This window comes from Pseudophryne corroboree, chromosome 10 (assembly GCF_028390025.1).
Source record: "Pseudophryne corroboree isolate aPseCor3 chromosome 10, aPseCor3.hap2, whole genome shotgun sequence".
Taxonomy (NCBI): Eukaryota; Metazoa; Chordata; class Amphibia; order Anura; family Myobatrachidae; genus Pseudophryne; species Pseudophryne corroboree.
Window position 1 is genome coordinate 268,052,754 of NC_086453.1, and position 18,754 is coordinate 268,071,507.

Genomic DNA, 18,754 nt, shown 5'->3' on the forward strand with positions numbered 1-18,754 from the left:
ACCGTACTGTACTGTGTCTGCTGCTAATATAGACTGGTTGATAATGAGATGTAGTATGTATAAAGAAGAAAGAAAAAAAAAACCACGGGTAGGTGGTATACAATTATGGATGGACTGCCGAGTGCTGACACAGAGGTAGCTACAGCCGTGGACTACCGTACTGTACTGTGTCTGCTGCTAATATAGACTGGATGATAATGAGATGTAGTATGTATAAAGAAGAAAAAAAAAACCACGGGTAGGTGGTATACAATTATGGACGGACTGCCGAGTGCCGACACAGAGGTAGCTACAGCCGTGGACTACCGTACTGTACTGTGTCTGCTGCTAATATAGACTGGATGATAATGAGATGTAGTATGTATAAAGAAGAAGAAAAAAAACCACGGGTAGGTGGTATACAATTATGGATGGACTGCCGAGTGCCGACACAGAGGTAGCTACAGCCGTGGACTACCGTACTGTACTGTGTCTGCTGCTAATATAGACTGGATGATAATGAGATGTAGTATGTATAAAGAAGAAAAAAAAAACCACGGGTAGGTGGTATACAATTATGGATGGACTGCCGAGTGCCGACACAGAGGTAGCTACAGCCGTGGACTACCGTACTGTACTGTGTCTGCTGCTAATATAGACTGGATGATAATGAGATGTAGTATGTATAAAGAAGAAAGAAAAAAAAAACCACGGGTAGGTGGTATACAATTATGGATGGACTGCCGAGTGCCGACACAGAGGTAGCTACAGCCGTGGACTACCGTACTGTACTGTGTCTGCTGCTAATATAGACTGGATGATAATGAGATGTAGTATGTATAAAGAAGAAAAAAAAACCCACGGGTAGGTGGTATACAATTATGGATGGACTGCCGAGTGCCGACACAGAGGTAGCTACAGCCGTGGACTACCGTACTGTACTGTGTCTGCTGCTAATATAGACTGGATGGTAATGAGATGTAGTATGTATAAAGAAGAAAAAAAAAACCACGGGTAGGTGGTATACAATTATGGATGGACTGCCGAGTGCCGACACAGAGGTAGCTACAGCCGTGGACTACCGTACTGTACTGTGTCTGCTGCTAATATAGACTGGATGATAATGAGATGTAGTATGTATAAAGAAGAAAGAAAAAAAAAACCACGGGTAGGTGGTATACAATTATGGATGGACTGCCGAGTGCCGACACAGAGGTAGCTACAGCCGTGAACTACCGTACTGTGTCTGCTGCAACTGGATGATAAATAATGATATAAAAAATATATATATATCACTACTGCAGCCGGACAGGTATATATTATAATGACGGACCTGCTGGACACTGTCTGTCAGCAGAATGAGTTTTTTTATAGAATAAAAAAACACCACACAAGTCACACGACGAGTGTTTAACTTTTTCAGGCAATCACAATATAGTATACTATACTGGTGGTCAGTGTGGTCAGGTCACTGGTCAGTCACACTGGCAGTGGCACTCCTGCAGCAAAAGTGTGCACTGTTTAATTTTAATAATATGTACTCCTGGCTCCTGCTATAACCTATAACTGCTCCCCAGTCTCCCCCACAATTAAGCTGTGTGAGCACAGTCAGATATTATTCATAGATGATGCAGCACACTGGGCTGAGCACAGATATGGTATGTGACTGAGTCACTGTGTATCGTTTTTTTCAGGCAGAGAACGGATTATATTAAATAAAACTGCACTGGTGGTCACTGGTCAGTGGTCAGTCACTAGTAAACTCTGCACTCTCTAGTACTCCTTAGCTCCAGTAAATCAAGTGTCTCTGTCTCAATCTCACTCTCTCTCTTCTAATCTAAATGGAGAGGACGCCAGCCACGTCCTCTCCCTATCAATCTCAATGCACGTGTGAAAATGGCGGCGACGCGCGGCTCCTTATATAGAATCCAAGTCTCGCGATAGAATCCGAGCCTCGCGAGAATCCGACAGCGTCATGATGACGTTCGGGCGCGCTCGGGTTAACCGAGCAAGGCGGGAAGATCCGAGTCGCTCGGATCCGTGTAAAAAAAGCTGAAGTTCGGGCGGGTTCGGATTCCGAGGAACCGAACCCGCTCATCTCTACTGAAATGCCGGCATTTTGGATGCCATCAGTGAGAATACCGATCGCAGCATCGCGATGATCAGAATCCAGACAGGGTAAGGTAAGTATACTTACCTTTCCCCACTGACCCTCTAACCCTAACCCTCCCTTCTAGCAGCCTATCCCTAACCATCCCAGCAGCCTAACCCTAATCCTCCCCGGTGGTGCCTAAACCTAACCTCCCCCCCTCACCGTGCGACCTAACCCTAACCCTCTCCCCACAGCCTAAAGCCAACCCACCCCCCAGCTTACCTCTTCGGCGTCCCGGCGGATGCTCATTCGGGATCCCTGGTCTGGGCTGGTGACAATATTTGGGATGCAGGTGTCGGCATTCCAAGCAGTGTTGGGATTCCGGCATTGGTATTCTGACTGCAGGGATCCCGATCACCGGGATCCTAATCGGATCCCATTTACAGTGTACATTCAGCTTGCTCTAAGATTGTAGTGCAGTGCAGCATTGTTTGTATCATACTAAGGGGCATATTCATCAAAGCATATTTGCGGAATATCTCCAGGAAATACCTTTTGTATCGGCAAAACTTAAGTACGACTCAGATGTATATTCGCTGGGACTGCGGCACGTCTACAGTATCTGCTGCAATCCCATTGTCTATCACAAAAGCAGCTCTCATAGGTTTCTATGGGGGCTGCTAAAATATTGACTTAACCAAGCTCTGGAATGAAAAGCATTTTTTGATACATTCTGATGAACGTTCATTTCTACTTTTCTCTGACGTCCTAGTGGATGCTGGGGACTCCGTAAGGACCATGGGGAATAGACGGCTCCGCAGGAGACTGGGCACAATTAAAGAAAGATTCAGGACTATCTGGTGTGCACTGGCTCCTCCCCCTATGACCCTCCTCCAAGCCTCAGTTAGATTTCTGTGCCCGGCCGAGCTGGATGCACACTAGGGGCTCTCCTGAGCTCCTAGAAAGAAAGTTTATTTTAGGTTTTTTATTTTACAGTGAGACCTGCTGGCAACAGACTCACTGCAGCGAGGGACTAAGGGGAGAAGAAGCGTACCTACCTAACTGGTGGTAGCTTGGGCTTCTTAGGCTACTGGACACCATTAGCTCCAAAGGGATCGCACACAGGACCCGACCTCGTCGTCCGTTCCCGGAGCCGCGCCGCCGTCCCCCTTACAGAGCCAGAAGCAAGAAGGTCCGGAAAATCGGCGGCTGAAGACTTCTGTCTTCTCCAAGGTAGCGCACAGCACTGCAGCTGTGCGCCATTGCTCCTCATGCACACCACACACTCCGGTCACTGATGGGTGCAGGGCGCTGGGGGGGGGGGGGGGGGGGGAGCGTCCTGAGCAGCAATATTAACACCTTGGCTGGCAAAACTGACACCATATATAGCCCTAGAGGTTATATAGGTGTAAATTACCCCTGCCAGATTTACACAAAGAGCGGGAGAAAGCCCGCCGAAAAAGGGGCGGAGCCATCTTCCTCAGCACACTGGCGCCATTTTCCCTCACAGCTCCGCTGGAAGGATCGCTCCCTGGCTCTCCCCTGCAGTCCTGCACTACAGAAAGAGAGGGGGGGCAATAAATTTAGGCGCAGTATATATATAATACAAGCAGCTATAGGGGAAAACACTCTGTATAGTGATATCCCTGTGTTATATAGCGCTCTGGTGTGTGCTGGCATACTCTCCCTCTGTCTCCCCAAAGGGCTTTGTGGAGTCCTGTCCTCTGTCAGAGCATTCCCTGTGTGTGTGCTGTGTGTCGGTACTGCTGTGTCGACATGTATGATGAGGATAATGATGTGGAGGCAGAGCAAATGCCTGTGAATGTGATGTCACCCCCTGCGGGGTCGACACCTGTGTGGATGGACTTATGGAAGGAATTACGTGACAGTGTCAGCTCCTTACATAAAAGGTTTGACGACATAGGACAGCCGGCTACTCAGCTTGTGCCTGTCCAAGCGTCTCAAATGTCATCAGGGGCTTTAAAACGCCCGCTACCTCAGATGGCAGACACAGATGTTGACACGGATACCGACTCCAGTGTCGACGACGATGAGACTAGTGTACCTTCCAATAGGGCCACCCGTTACAAGATTGAGGCAATGAAAAATGTATTACACATTTCTGATAGTACCCCAGGTACCACAAAAAAGGGTATTATGTTGGTGAGAAAAAACTACCAGTAGTTTTTCCTGCATCTGAGGAATTAAATGAGGTGTGTGAGGAAGCGTGGACTTCCCCCGATAAGAAATTAATAATTTCTAAACGGTTATTGGCAGCGTACCCTTTCCCGCCAGAGGATAGGTCACGTTGGGAAACACCCCCTAGGGTAGATAAAGCGCTTACCCGTTTATCAAAAAAGGTGGCACTACCGTCTCCGGATATGGCCGCCCTAAAGGAACCTGCTGAGAGAAAGCAGGAGGCTACCCTAAAAGCTATATATACACACACGGGCATTATATTGCGACCAGCGATTGCATCGGCATGGATGTGCAGTGCTGCTGCTGCGTGGTCAGATTCCCTGTCGGATAATATTGATACTCTGGATAGGGACAATATTTTGCTGACAATAGAGCATATAAAAGACGCTGTCTTATACATGCGTGATGCACAGAGGGATATTTGCCGGCTGGCATCAAAAATAAGCGCGATGTCCATTGCCGCCAGAAAAAAGGCACATGGAAGTTTTGCCTTATAAGGGGAAAGCACCGTATTATCAAGTACAGTCCTTTCGGCCCCATTAAAACAAGAGGGCTAGAGGCGCATCCTTTCTGCCGAGAGGCAAAGGTAGAGGGAAAAAACTACAGCATACAGCCAGTTCCCAAGAGCAGAAGTCCTCCCCCGCATCCTTTAAGTCCACAGCATGACGCTGGGGCTTCACAGGCGGACCCTGGTACGGTGGGGGCCCGTCTCAGAAATTTCAGCGCACAGTGGGCTCTCTCACAGGTGGATCCCTGGATCCTTCAAGTAGTTTCTCAGGGGTACGGGCTGGAATTCGAGGCGTCTCCCCCCCGCCGTTTCCAAAAATCTGCCTTACCAGCAACTCCCTCTGCCAGGGAGGCAGTGTTGGTGGCTATCCAAAATCTGTATTCACAGCAAGTGATTGTCAAGGTACCCCTCCTTCAACAAGGAAAGGGTTACTGTTCCACAATGTTTGTGGTACCGAAACCGGACGGTTCGGTGAGACCCATCTTAAATTTAAAATCCTTGAACACATATATCAAAAGATTCAAGTTCAAGATGGAATCGCTCAGGGCGGTTATTGCGAGCCTGGACGAGGGGGATTACATGGTCTCCCTGGACATCAAGGATGCCTACCTGCATGTCCCCATTTACCCTCCTCACCAGGAGTACCTCAGGTTTGTGGTACAGAACTTTCACTATCAGTTCCAGACGCTGCCGTTTGGGTTATCCACGGCACCGAGGGTCTTTACCAAGGTAATGGCCGAAATGATGATACTCCTTCGGAAGAAGGGGGTTTTAATTATCCCGTACTTGGACGATCTCCTGATAAAGGCGAGGTCCAAGGAACAGTTGTTAGGGGGGGTAGCACTTTCTCGGGAAGTGCTGCAGCAGCACGGCTGGATTCTCAATATCCCAAAGTCACAGCTGGTCCCGACGACACGTCTTCTGTTCCTGGGAATGATTCTGGACACAGACCAGAAAAAAGTGTTTCTTCCAGTGGAAAAAGCCGAGGAGTTGTCATCTCTAGTCAGAAACCTCCTAAAACCAGGACAGGTGTCGGTACATCAATGCACGCGAGTCCTGGGAAAAATGGTAGCTTTGTACAAAGCAATTCCATTCGGAAGGTTCCACGCAAGGATTTTCCAGTGGGACCTGTTGGACCAATGGTCGGGGTCGCATCTCCAGATGCAGCAGCGGATAACCCTGTCGGCAAGGACCAGGGTGTCACTACTGTGGTGGCTGCAGAGGGCTCATCTACTAGAGGGACGCAGATTCGGAATACAGGACTGGGTCCTGGTGACCACGGATGCCAGCCTTCGGGGCTGGGGAGCAGTCACACAGGGAAGAAATTTCCAAGGGCTGTGGTCAAATCAGGAGATTTCACTACACATAAATATCCTGGAGCTAAGAGCCATTTACAATGCCCTATGCCAAGCAAGTCCCCTGCTTCAAAACAAACCGGTTCTGATCCAATCAGACAACATCACGGCGGTCACCCATGTAAACAGACAGGGCGGCACAAGAAGCAGGAGGGCAATGGCAGAAGCCACAAGGATTCTCCGATGGGCGGAAAATCACGTGCTAGCACTGTCAGCAGTGTTCATTCCGGGTGTGGACAACTGGGAAGCAGACTTCCTCAGCAGACACGACCTTCACCCGGGAGAGTGGGGGCTTCATCCAGAAGTCTTCCGATTGATTGTAAACCGTTGGGAAAGACCACAGGTGGATATGATGGCGTCCCGCCTCAACAAAAAGCTAAAAAGATATTGCGCCAGGTCAAGGGACCCTCAGGCGATAGCTGTGGACGCTCTAGTGACACCGTGGGTGTACCAGTCGGTTTACGTGTTTCCCCCTCTGCCTCTTATTCCCAAGGTGCTGAGAATAATACGAAGGGGAAGAGTGAGAACTATACTCGTGGTTCCGGATTGGCCAAGAAGAACTTGGTACCCGGAACTTCAAGAGATGCTCTCAGAGGACCCATGGCCTCTACCGCTAAGGCGGGACCTGCTGCAGCAGGGGCCCTGCCTGTTCCAAGATTTACCGCGGCTGCGTTTGACGGCATGGCGGTTGAATGCCGGATCCTGAAGGAAAAGGATATTCCGGAGGAAGTCATTCCTACCCTGATCAAGGCCAGGAAGGATGTGACTGCAACTCACTATCACCGCATTTGGCGGAAATATGTGGCTTGGTGTGAGGCCAGGAAGGCCCCAACGGAGGAATTTCAACTGGGTCGTTTCCTGCATTTCCTGCAAGCAGGGGTGACGATGGGCCTCAAATTGGGGTCCATTAAGGTCCAGATTTCGGCTCTGTCGATTTTCTTTCAAAAGGAACTGGCTTCGTTGCCTGAAGTTCAGACTTTTGTCAAGGGAGTTCTGCATATTCAGCCTCCTTACGTGCCTCCTGTGGCACCTTGGGATCTCAATGTGGTTTTGGGATTCCTGAGGTCACATTGGTTCGAGCCACTTAAAACCGTGGATTTGAAATATCTCACGTGGAAAGTGGTCATGTTGTTGGCCCTGGCTTCGGCCAGGCGTGTATCAGAATTGGCGGCTTTGTCGTGTAAAAGCCCTTATCTGATTTTCCATATGGATAGGGCAGAGTTGAGGACTCGTCCTCAGTTTCTCCCGAAGGTGGTATCAGCGTTTCACTTGAACCAACCTATTGTGGTGCCTGCGGCTACTAGGGACTTGGAGGATTCCAAGTTGCTGGACGTAGTCAGGGCCCTGAAAATTTATGTTTCCAGGACGGCTGGAATCAGGAAAACTGATTCGCTGTTTATCCTGTATGCACCCAATAAGCTGGGTGCTCCTGCTTCTAAGCAGACCATTGCTCGCTGGATTTGTAACACTATTCAGCTTGCGCATTCTGCAATAGGACTACCGCAGCCAAAATCAGTAAAAGCCCACTCCACAAGGAAGGTGGGCTCATCTTAGGCGGCTGCCCGAGGGGTCTCGGCACTGCAACTTTGCCGAGCGGCTACTTGGTCAGGGTCTAACACTTTTGCTAAATTTTACAAATTTGATACCCTGGCTGAGGAGGACCTTGAGTTTGCTCATTCGGTGCTGCAGAGTCATCCGCACTCTCCCGCCCGTTTGGGAGCTTTGGTATAATCCCCATGGTCCTTACGGAGTCCCCAGCATCCACTAGGACGTCAGAGAAAATAAGAATTTACTCACCGGTAATTCTATTTCTCGTAGTCCGTAGTGGATGCTGGGCGCCCATCCCAAGTGCGGATTGTCTGCAATACTTGTAATTAGTTATTGTTCCACAAATCGGGTTGTTATTGCGAGCCATCTGTTCAGAGGCTCCGTTGTTATCATACTGTTAACCGGGGTTCATATCACGAGTTGTACGGTGTGATGGGTGTGGCTGGTATGAGTCTTACCCGGGATTCAAAATCCTTCCTTATTGTGTCAGCTCTTCCAGGCACAGTATCTTAACTGAGGTCTGGAGGAGGGTCATAGGGGGAGGAGCCAGTGCACACCAGATAGTCCTGAATCTTTCTTTAATTGTGCCCAGTCTCCTGCGGAGCCGTCTATTCCCCATGGTCCTTACGGAGTCCCCAGCATCCACTACGGACTACGAGAAATAGAATTACCGGTGAGTAAATTCTTATTTTATTGCCACAATAAGCAGCCACATGAAATTACAATTATCAGGTCTAAAACCCGACATTTAATAACTACAGTATTCTCCTAATACATGCATTGTTTGGTTGAACTGCAGGAATTGATTCAAGTTCTTCAGCATCGTCTATACAAACAAATACATGTAATTCAGTCTAGGTGGATATAAAACCAAGTTATACCATATCTTCCTGGATTTGCCCCCCCCCCCCCCCCCCCCCGGAAGATTTGCCCCCCCCCCCTCCCTTCCCCCAGTACCTGGGCCCATTAGAGCTTTATTACAGTGTAAGGGGCTGATTTATCATTGAGTTTTATCATATGCAATGAGCTTTGTTGCATATGATAAATGATGCTCCAGCCAATCAGCTCCTCAACATATTTGAAAAATGGCAGAAAGGAGCTGATTGGCTAGAGCACCATTCATCATACACAATGGGGTTTATTTACTAAGATTCGTAATTTCCGTAAAAAGGTCAAAGTTCAATCACGAATGACATCGACAGTGTAAAACTGCAACTTTTTGAATTGATTACGATGGATTTACTAAGCTGTCGTATTCGGGTTTTTCTTTGCTTCCGATGTCGATGTCATTCGTGTTTTTTTACCTAATTTTACGGCAGTGATTAGCAAAACACTGCCGTTTTTTTTTACAATCAATCTCGGCTGGATCTGTGTGATCCGTGCTGGGGTTCGTATTTTTTTTTTTTTAAATTAAACAATGTAAAATTCCAAAAAAAAATGCGTGGGGTCCCCCCTCCTAAGCATAACCAGCCTCGGGCTCTTTGAGCCGATCCTGGTTGCAGAAATATGGGGAAAAAAATGACAGGGGTTCCCCCATATTTAAGCAACCAGCATCGGGCTCTGCGCCTGGTCCTGGTCCCAAAAATACGGGGGACAAAAAGAGTAGGGGTCCCCCGTATTTTTAAAACCAGCACCGGGCTCCACTAGCTGGACAGATAATGCCACAGCCGGGGGTCACTTTTATACAGCGCCCTGCGGCCGTGGCATCAAAAATCCAACTAGTCACCCCTGGCCGGGGTACCCTGGGGGAGTGGGGACCCCTTCAATCAAGGGGTCCCCCCCCCCCAGCCACCCAAGGGCCAGGGGTGAAGCCCGAGGCTGTCCCCCCCCATCCAATGGGCTGCGGATGGGAGGGCTGATAGCCTTTGTTGTAAAATAAAAGATATTGTTTTTAGTAGCAGTACTACAAGTCCCAGCAAGCCTCCCCCGCATGCTGGTACTTGGAGAACCACAAGTACCAGCATGCGGCGGAAAAACGGGCCCGCTGGTACCTGTAGTACTACCACTAAAAAAATACCCAAAAAAAGACAAGACACACACACCGTGAAAGTATAATTTTATTACTTACATACACACATACATACATACTTACCTATGGCCCCACGCAGGTCGGTCCTCTTGTCCAGTAGAATCCAAGGGTACCTGTTGAATAAATTATACTCACGAGATCCAGGGGTCCAGGCTCCTCGGCAAATCCAGGGTTAATCCACGTACTTGCCAAAAATAAAAAAACGGTGTCCCGACCACGAACTGAAAGGGGACCCATGTTTGCACATGGGTCACCTTTCCCCGAATGCAAGAAACCCACTTTGCCTTCTGGCTAAGTGGGTTTCTTCAGCCAATCAGGGAGCGCCACGTTGTAGCACTCTCCTGATCAGCTGTGTGCTCCTGTCTTCACTGACAGGCAGCACACGGCAGTGTTACAATGTAGCGCCTATGCGCTACATTGTAACCAATGATGGGAACTTTCTGCTCAGCGGTGACGTCACTTTAGGTCAACCGCAGGGCAGAAAGTTCCCATCATTGGTTACAATGTAGCGCATAGGCGCTACATTGTAACACTGCCGTGTGCTGCCTGTCAGTGAAGACAGGAGCACACAGCTGATCAGGAGAGTGCTACAACGTGGCGCTCCCTGATTGGCTGAAGAAACCCACTTAGCCAGAAGGCAAAGTGGGTTTCTTGCATTCGGGGAAAGGTGACCCATGTGCAAACATGGGTCCCCTTTCAGTTCGTGGTCGGGACACCGTTTTTTTATTTTTGGCAAGTACGTGGATTAACCCTGGATTTGCCGAGGAGCCTGGACCCCTGGATCTCGTGAGTATAATTTATTCAACAGGTACCCTTGGATTCTACTGGACAAGAGGACCGACCTGCGTGGGGCCATAGGTAAGTATGTATGTATGTGTGTATGTAAGTAATAAAATTATACTTTCACGGTGTGTGTGTCTTGTCTTTTTTTGGGTATTTTTTTAGTGGTAGTACTACAGGTACCAGCGGGCCCGTTTTTCCGCCGCATGCTGGTACTTGTGGTTCTCCAAGTACCAGCATGCGGGGGAGGCTTGCTGGGACTTGTAGTACTGCTACTAAAAACAATATCTTTTATTTTACAACAAAGGCTATCAGCCCTCCCATCCGCAGCCCATTGGATGGGGGGGGGACAGCCTCGAGCTTCACCCCTGGCCCTTGGGTGGCTGGGGGGGGGGGACCCCTTGATTGAAGGGGTCCCCACTCCCCCAGGGTACCCCGGCCAGGGGTGACTAGTTGGATTTTTGATGCCACGGCCGCAGGGCGCTGTATAAAAGTGACCCCCGGCTGTGGCATTATCTGTCCAGCTAGTGGAGCCCGGTGCTGGTTTTAAAAATACGGGGGACCCCTACTCTTTTTGTCCCCCGTATTTTTGGGACCAGGACCAGGCGCAGAGCCCGATGCTGGTTGCTTAAATATGGGGGAACCCCTGTCATTTTTTTCCCCATATTTCTGCAACCAGGATCGGCTCAAAGAGCCCGAGGCTGGTTATGCTTAGGAGGGGGGACCCCACGCAATTTTTTTAGCAAAAATAAGCACTTTCACACCCCTTCCCACTGATATACATGCACGGATCTCATGGATCCCTGCATGCATCTCAAATCACGGATAAAAAAAGCAGGTCTGTTTTTTTTTAGGACTTTTTTACGAGTTGTAATTTTTCACGGCAGTGTTTTGTGTTTTTTTGCTTTGCACTTCTTAGTAAATGACCGAGATTCATACTTAAACAGCCGCGTTTTGACCGATGGTGTATTCATTCGTAATTTTTTACCTGAACTAGCAAAAAATTATGAATGCCCTCATCACTGCCGTGATTAGTGCTTAGTAAATTACCGAGATTTACCGAGATGACACTTTGATGAAAAAACGGCATCTCGGTCAAAATCGGGAGCTTAGTAAATATACCCCATTGAGTATAAAAGCTTGTATGATAAAACTCGTTGATAAAACAGCCCCTAAGATTTTCTGCATTTTATTCACTTCAGCATACAGCTGCTGAGATATTCCTCATATCCAGGTGTGTTTTGTGCTAACAGCTGTATATTTTGGCACAGGGTACGTACTTAGACTTAGGCAGTCAGCAGTGTATGGGCTAAGCTTCACCAATCCATCCAGCCATGGCCACATTTTATTACAAACTCTTGTGATTCACCACTGAAAATCGAGGTTGTATCGTTTTGGTATAGCCATCTCTTCCTTTATGTGCTGACAACACCCTCCTTACCACATAGTGTAACATAGAAGGGCTTGCATCATACCTCAGTTTTTCTGTGGCTGACCTGCTGTCCCACCCACGGGCCATACCACTGGTGTATGCTGCCAGTAAGCAGCAGGAGAATAGAAGCATGCACATGCATACGGCATCTATTCACAGCGGGGAGCCTGCGGGCAGGCCAGCCAGTGGTGGCGAGAGAGGGGGGGGGGGGAGGGTATAAATTACCCGTGCCCAAGTCTGATGGACGGGCCCAGTGGGGGCTCAGAGGGAGCCCTGGACCTCCTCCCTCTTACCTGGCAGCAGCAGCTGCAGCTCTTCTCCTCAGCACCAGCACACGCTGCTGTGTACTGGGCTGCAGTGTGGCCATGGAGGTGCTTAAATTACTTTTTTTTTTTCAGTATTTTTTTCTAAGGGTATATGACCACACCTCCTGTGATTAGGCCACGCCCCTTGAAAAGTACCTGGGCCCAGCCCGGCTCTCGACTGCCCTGAGCCCTGCATCTTGGTGAGTGCTGGACATGCCCTCACAGTGATGTGTTTGGGGGTGCCGTGATTCTTTGGTGTGGACCCCCTGGACCTGAGGGGCCCATGTGCCCCTCATATCCTGTACCCATTATAGTCACGCCACTGATTTCAAGTATTGCTTAGAGTGCAAAAATTCTAGAAGTCACATACTGCGTGTACTCCATGACTTGTACACAGGACCCTGACCTTGGTAAAGGAACCTCTTGATCATGTCTAATGTTATATTATCATTTATTTATATGGCTCCAATCAAATTATCCATCGATGTATAGTAAATGATTGTCATTCAATCAGTCTCTGTCCCTTTGGGGGATACAGTTTAAATTCCGGATCAGACACATACTAGGGTCCATTTTGTCAGAAGCCAATTAATCTACCAGCATGTACCTGGAGTGTGGGAGAAAACCGGAACACTTGGAGGAAAAGCATGCAAACATGGGGAGAACATACAAACACCACACATCGCACCCATGTCGGAATCCACTGTGAGGCAGGAACGCTGACCATAATGTATTTATGTCTGCGCAGGATATTTTATACTCGGTTTCTTTTTAACAAATAGGCTTGCAACACTCCAAGTTCTACTTCAGGGAGAAGAAGGAGAGACGTAGCACTTGCAGAAAATGATGGGGCCACGGAACGCGTCACTGTCTCGTCTGGTCCTATATACACCACAGATACAGGTAAGGCCTTTGGAAAAGATGGATTGTGTACAGCAGGCATGTCCAAACTGCGGCCCTCCAGCTGTTGAGAAACTACACATCCCAGCACGCCCTGACACAGCTTTAGCATTCTCTGGCAGCATAACTGTGTCCGGGCATGCTGGGATATGTAGTTTCACAACAGCTGGAGGGCCGCAGTTTGGACATGCCTGGTGTACAGTATAAAATAGTTGCCTTCAAGACCTGCAGTATGCAATCACGTGACCCTGTTTCTTTGTATCAATTCAATACTATAACCTACAGATGTTTCCTTAGCTTTGCTCTCTGCGCTTACACATTACAATGGAGCGACAACAGATGTGTGCTCCGTTAATGACACCACCTTGCACTAAGGTTTTGTGAGTGTATTTTTGCACTGCTTCTCCAATGCTCAATATTTTGCACTTTCAATTGGGAATATTCGCACAAAAGTAAAAACAGCTTAGCGAAAAGGTAGCAGGATATTTGCAAAAAGTAACAAAAACATTAAGACAATACAGCTAAACATGGAAAATCAAATTCTTCATTATATAGCCCAGCAAATTCCGTTGTGCTTTACAATTGTTGTTTGTCACATGTCATAGGTCCCTGCGTCGCTTGTACATTGTGATTTTCCATGTTTAGCCGCATTTGTAGTCTTGAATAGACGCTGAGTAGTCCTAATGCTCTTTGCTATTAATTTTTTGCTAGTTTTAGTTATTTGATTTGATTTTTTTTGCATATTTAGTATAGACAAACAAGAATCTTTTGAGAGAACTCGTGATCCACTAATAACCTGGTGCCACTGTATCCATTACTATGTAACGAGATAGAGGGGTCTTTGGTGCAATTTTAGCAAAACTTAGTAAGGTCACATTTGTACAATGCTTATTTTCCCTTAATCCTAATGCACCAAAAACTCATAAGATAAGCAGATATGGGTACCAATAATTATTTTACTTTTTAGAGGGTAGATTTGATGACCTAAGCAAACTACTGTACTGTTGTGTGAACTGTTTTTTTTTTTTTTCATTATATTGTCTGGATTGATGCTGAATGCAGTTACTTATCTCTAAAACACTTTACTTATTACTGATATTAACTCATCTGTTTTGAGAGTTCGTAAGGCTGTAATTACTATTGCTGCCTTGGTCAGTGCCGCCAAGAGATCTCCCTAGTGTGGTGGCATGGCAAAGGCTTGGGGAAGTTGCAACACCCTATTGAGTGACGTATGCAGAATCTTCACACTGTAAAGTAGTGACACACACTGAAGTAGTTGTGGCCTTGCCACAATTCCAGTGCTCCTGGCCCTGGGCAATGTAAGTGGATACATTTTAATCTAGTGACTGTGCACTACACTCAGGTGAAAATTGATTGGGAATTTAATATGGAACTTTATGAAACTGTTTCAGCACTGCACCAAAAAACTAGGAGCTCCTACTGTGAGCCATACTTTGTAGGATATTCTTATTTTAGGAAAAAGAAAATGCAGGTGCACACTATAAGCGCTAAGAATACTGATAGGCAAAATATTTATGCTAAACCATACCTCCCAGCTTTCGGCCTCACCAGATCAGGACCCTCTCATGTGCATTTTCTCAAGTGGGAGGGATGTGTCCGCAAGTGGGAGAGGGAGTGGCCTCAGGTGGCAGGGGCAGGACTTACCTGTGTTCAGCATTTTGGGGTTGTGCCCAGTGCTCCCCGAGCAGTTGGGCAGCCCCTGGCTCACCTCCCTGCACTGTACAGATGCTGTGGACATATGCACCTCACCTGTTCAGGGATAACTCGCTGCTTTGCAAAGTGATCATAGGCTCCCCAACCTCCTCCCCTGCCTGAGGGACACTGTGGCTCGTCGGTGGGACAGCGGGATAGTGTCTGAATAGTGGGACAATACCGCTGGAATAGGGATACTTGGGAAGTATGGATAAACGCTTCTTATTGGATTGGGCACTATTATGGTAAATCCTTGATAAATTAATATAATGTGTCAATATTTGGGATGTTAGGGACCCATCTGATGAGGTTCACCTTATCGTAGTAGATTGGTATGCATTTTTGTGCAGAAATGTGCTAAGAACCTTATTTATACTGCATGAAACTTGTACAGTTTATCATTATTATTTTAACAATCAGTATTTTTAGTGCTAATAGTGTGCACCTGCATTATCTTTTTCCTGCAAATCTCAGCATCTCTTATTATGTTTACAATTAGGGTGTGTAAGCCCCACCTTTCCACATTCTTATTTTACCCTACTTCTTTCCTGGTTTGTGCAAACACAGTCATCATTAGCAAAACTTTTACCATAAGTGCTCCTATACTAGCTGATTTAGCAATGTATACCGAATGTTTTGCACTACAATTCAGAGATCACCTTATTGAATTGTGTACAGTATAGAGAGTATCCTAGTGTCCAAAATACAATACACAGAACAGTATAGTGACTGATATATACATATAACAGAGAGCAGCCTCGTGACCTATTTACAATACAAGGTGCAGTCTTAAGATGGCCACACAGCAGTCGCAAACGCAGGATTTGCATGGGGGGATTTCCAGAACTGGGTGGAGCCAAGCACGGGGGTGGGGACTGAGGTGACCCAGTATATGCTGGGTCCGTAAAACTAGTGTGTCAGTGTGTGTATATATATATATATATATATATATATATATATACACATACATACATACACATATACATATCTACACATATATATACCGTATATACACACACACACACACACACACACACACACACACACATATATATATATATATATAAATAAATACGTATACACATAGCATATTAAACATGCATATATATATATATATATATATATATATACAGTACATGTATATATACACATGTATATATATCATATATGTGTGTGTGTGTTTATATGTATGTATATACATGTGCATATATGTATGAACATGGATATATATGTACTATAATTAAAATAAAGTAAACTTTTAGTAAGCACTTACAAGTGCCACCAGGAAGACAGCAGGCTGCAGAGGACACTAGACAGCCATTAATAATACTCGGCTCACAAAATGCAGCAAAAAAAAAATCTATATATATTTTTTTTTGGGTGGAGGGGGGGGTGTTTCTGGGTGCTCAGAAACCCTCCATGTGTGCGCCACTGCACAGTACCAAGAGTATTTTTGTGATCACCCTATATCTTTGCGGCAAAGCTGTACATGGCTACATCTGTAGGAGCTGGCTGGTTGTTACTTTATCTCCGTCCACATTATCTCCCTTCAGAGCTTAGTACATAGACCCCTTTATCTCTCACAATTTTATTTCTCTCCAAGCTTTGATAAATACCCCCTTTAAGTGTGACATTATGAATTTCTAACAATTTGTTCTCCATATTCATTTTTCTTTCTAGAAGCAACTGACCTGAGCTCAAGTCAGTCTAACAGTGAGTAACTTGCTTTCCTTATATACTACTACTACTATATACTTCAGATTTCAGACCGGGAACTTGTCTGTGACTATGGGGGGTCATTCCTAGTTGTTCGCTCGTTGCCGATTTTCGCTATACTGCGATTAGCCGCTAACTGCGCATGCGCATGGTACGCAGGGCGCATGCGCTAAGTATTTTAGCTCAAAACTTAGTAGATTTACTCACATCCGAACAAAGAATTTTCATAGTTGAAGTGATCGGAGTGTGATTGACAGGAAGTGGGTGTTTCTGGGCGGAAACTGGCCGTTTTCTGGGAGTGTGCGGAAAATCGCAGGCGTGCCAGGATAAAACGCGGGAGTGTCTGGAGAAACGGGGGAGTGGCTGGCTGAACGCTGGGCGTGTGTGTGACGTCAAACCAGGAACGAAACGGCCTGAGCTGATCGCAATCTGTGAGTAGGTCTGGAGCTACTCAGAAACTGCTAAGAAATTTCTATTCGCAATTCTGCTAATTTTTCGTTCGCAATTCTGCTAAGCTAAGATACACTCCCAGAGGGCGGCGGCCTAGCGTGTGCAATGCTGCTAAAATCTGCTAGCAAGCGAACAACTCGGAATGACCCCCTATATGAGAAAAGTGTGCTCTCCTCATCCTCGAGAGACAGCAACTGATACTTAAAGCAACCAAACACCAGTCAGTGAGTAAAACTTGCAGACTAGCATGTTTCCCTATCAACAGTTAGCTCAGGCTCAGGCCTAAAGCGAAACCCTTCACTGATTTTACAGACAAAGTCTGGTGTGTATTTAAAAATGCCCATGATAAATACCTTATCTCAATAATGAATTTATAAAAATAAAAAAAATTCATATCTACTCTCTATGACTTCAATACATTTCATAAATGTCTGCCATAATTTAAAAAGAAAATAACTGTTGCCTCTTCTCTCAGGTGTCGCTGAAGCAAAACAGCTCCAAGGAACATTGATGGGACTCGTCGTTGGACTCATTATTGCTGCTATGTTGGGGGCTGCACTGGTGTTCGCCAGTGTGATCTTGTATAAAATGTACCGGCTCCGTGACTCTCAGGCCAAGAAGACCTTGGACAACTAGGCCAAATAAGCTGCCTCTATGCATTGCAGTATACTAATACAGATAGCTATCTATTGATCTATCTAACTATATAGGATGGGTCTTATGCCAAAGCGTTGAACAAATAAAGCAATTTTTACAGCAATAACAGTCTCGGAGTTCCACCATCAAGTTGCATATATTGGAGGTTACGATCTCATGGAGGGCAATTAAACAAGTATACACGATAGTATACACAAAGTCCGAGGTTGGCAGCTGTGCAGGATGATGTCTGAACTCAACTCAGACATTTTTTAAGGGGGCAATCATATACAAGGCATGGTTTAGCCTTGCACATGATTGCTCCTTTAAAAAAATCTTCCAAGTTCGACTGGCATCCCGTACAGCCACTGAACTCGGACTTCATTACATCCCAACCTATATGTGACTGGACGTGACTCTAATTATAATAGTATATAAAAAAAATAAATATATATATATATATATATATATATATATATATATGTAGTATGTGATGCCGGCAGTAGGGCTCCCGGCGGCCAGCATACCGGTGCCGGAATCCCGACCGCCGGCATACCGACAGCTGGGTGAGCGCAAATGAGCCCCTTGCGGGCTCGCTGAGGGAGAAAAGCTGTCGGTATGCCGGCGGTCGGGAGCCCGGCCGCCGGCAAACTGAAGACCACCCTATATATATGTATCTATCTATCTATCTATCTATCTAATATATATCTATATCTATATATATATATATATCTACATATATATATATATATATATATATATATATATATAGGTTGTCTGAGGAAGGGGTTAGTCCCCGAAACGTCACAATAAAGGTTGCCCTGCGGGGTTTTTTCTTCACCTACATCATTTTGCCAAGTCTTTGAGTGCCGCCCTCTCCAAGGTAATATATATATATATCATGTTGCTTTAATGGATTAAAAAGAAAAAATATGTCTCATGACAACAAACATTTATTATATATGTTAATTTTACCAAATAGGTATTATTATTAGGTGTGACTGCAATTTGTAATGCTCAGTGCTTTAGGTTTATTTTCAATATTGTAGCAATCACTCAATGATTCTGATTGAATGCCAAATACATAATAAAAATATGATTAACTTGCTTTG

At 46.1% G+C, this 18,754-nt stretch overlaps 1 protein-coding gene across 1 annotated transcript in view; it reads left to right on the forward strand.

The window, feature by feature from the left end:
- The window catches only part of LOC134965509 (zona pellucida-like domain-containing protein 1), a 52,949-nt gene extending 34,918 nt beyond the window's left edge, over positions 1-18,031 (forward strand). The window contains exons 8-10 of the mRNA XM_063941904.1: positions 13,010-13,130; positions 16,521-16,553; positions 17,482-18,031. Of these exons, the coding sequence (XP_063797974.1) occupies positions 13,010-13,130; positions 16,521-16,553; positions 17,482-17,642 (315 nt within the window). The 3' untranslated portion in view covers positions 17,643-18,031. The remainder of the gene's footprint in view (positions 1-13,009; positions 13,131-16,520; positions 16,554-17,481) is intronic.
- The last annotated feature ends 723 nt before the right edge of the window (positions 18,032-18,754 follow it).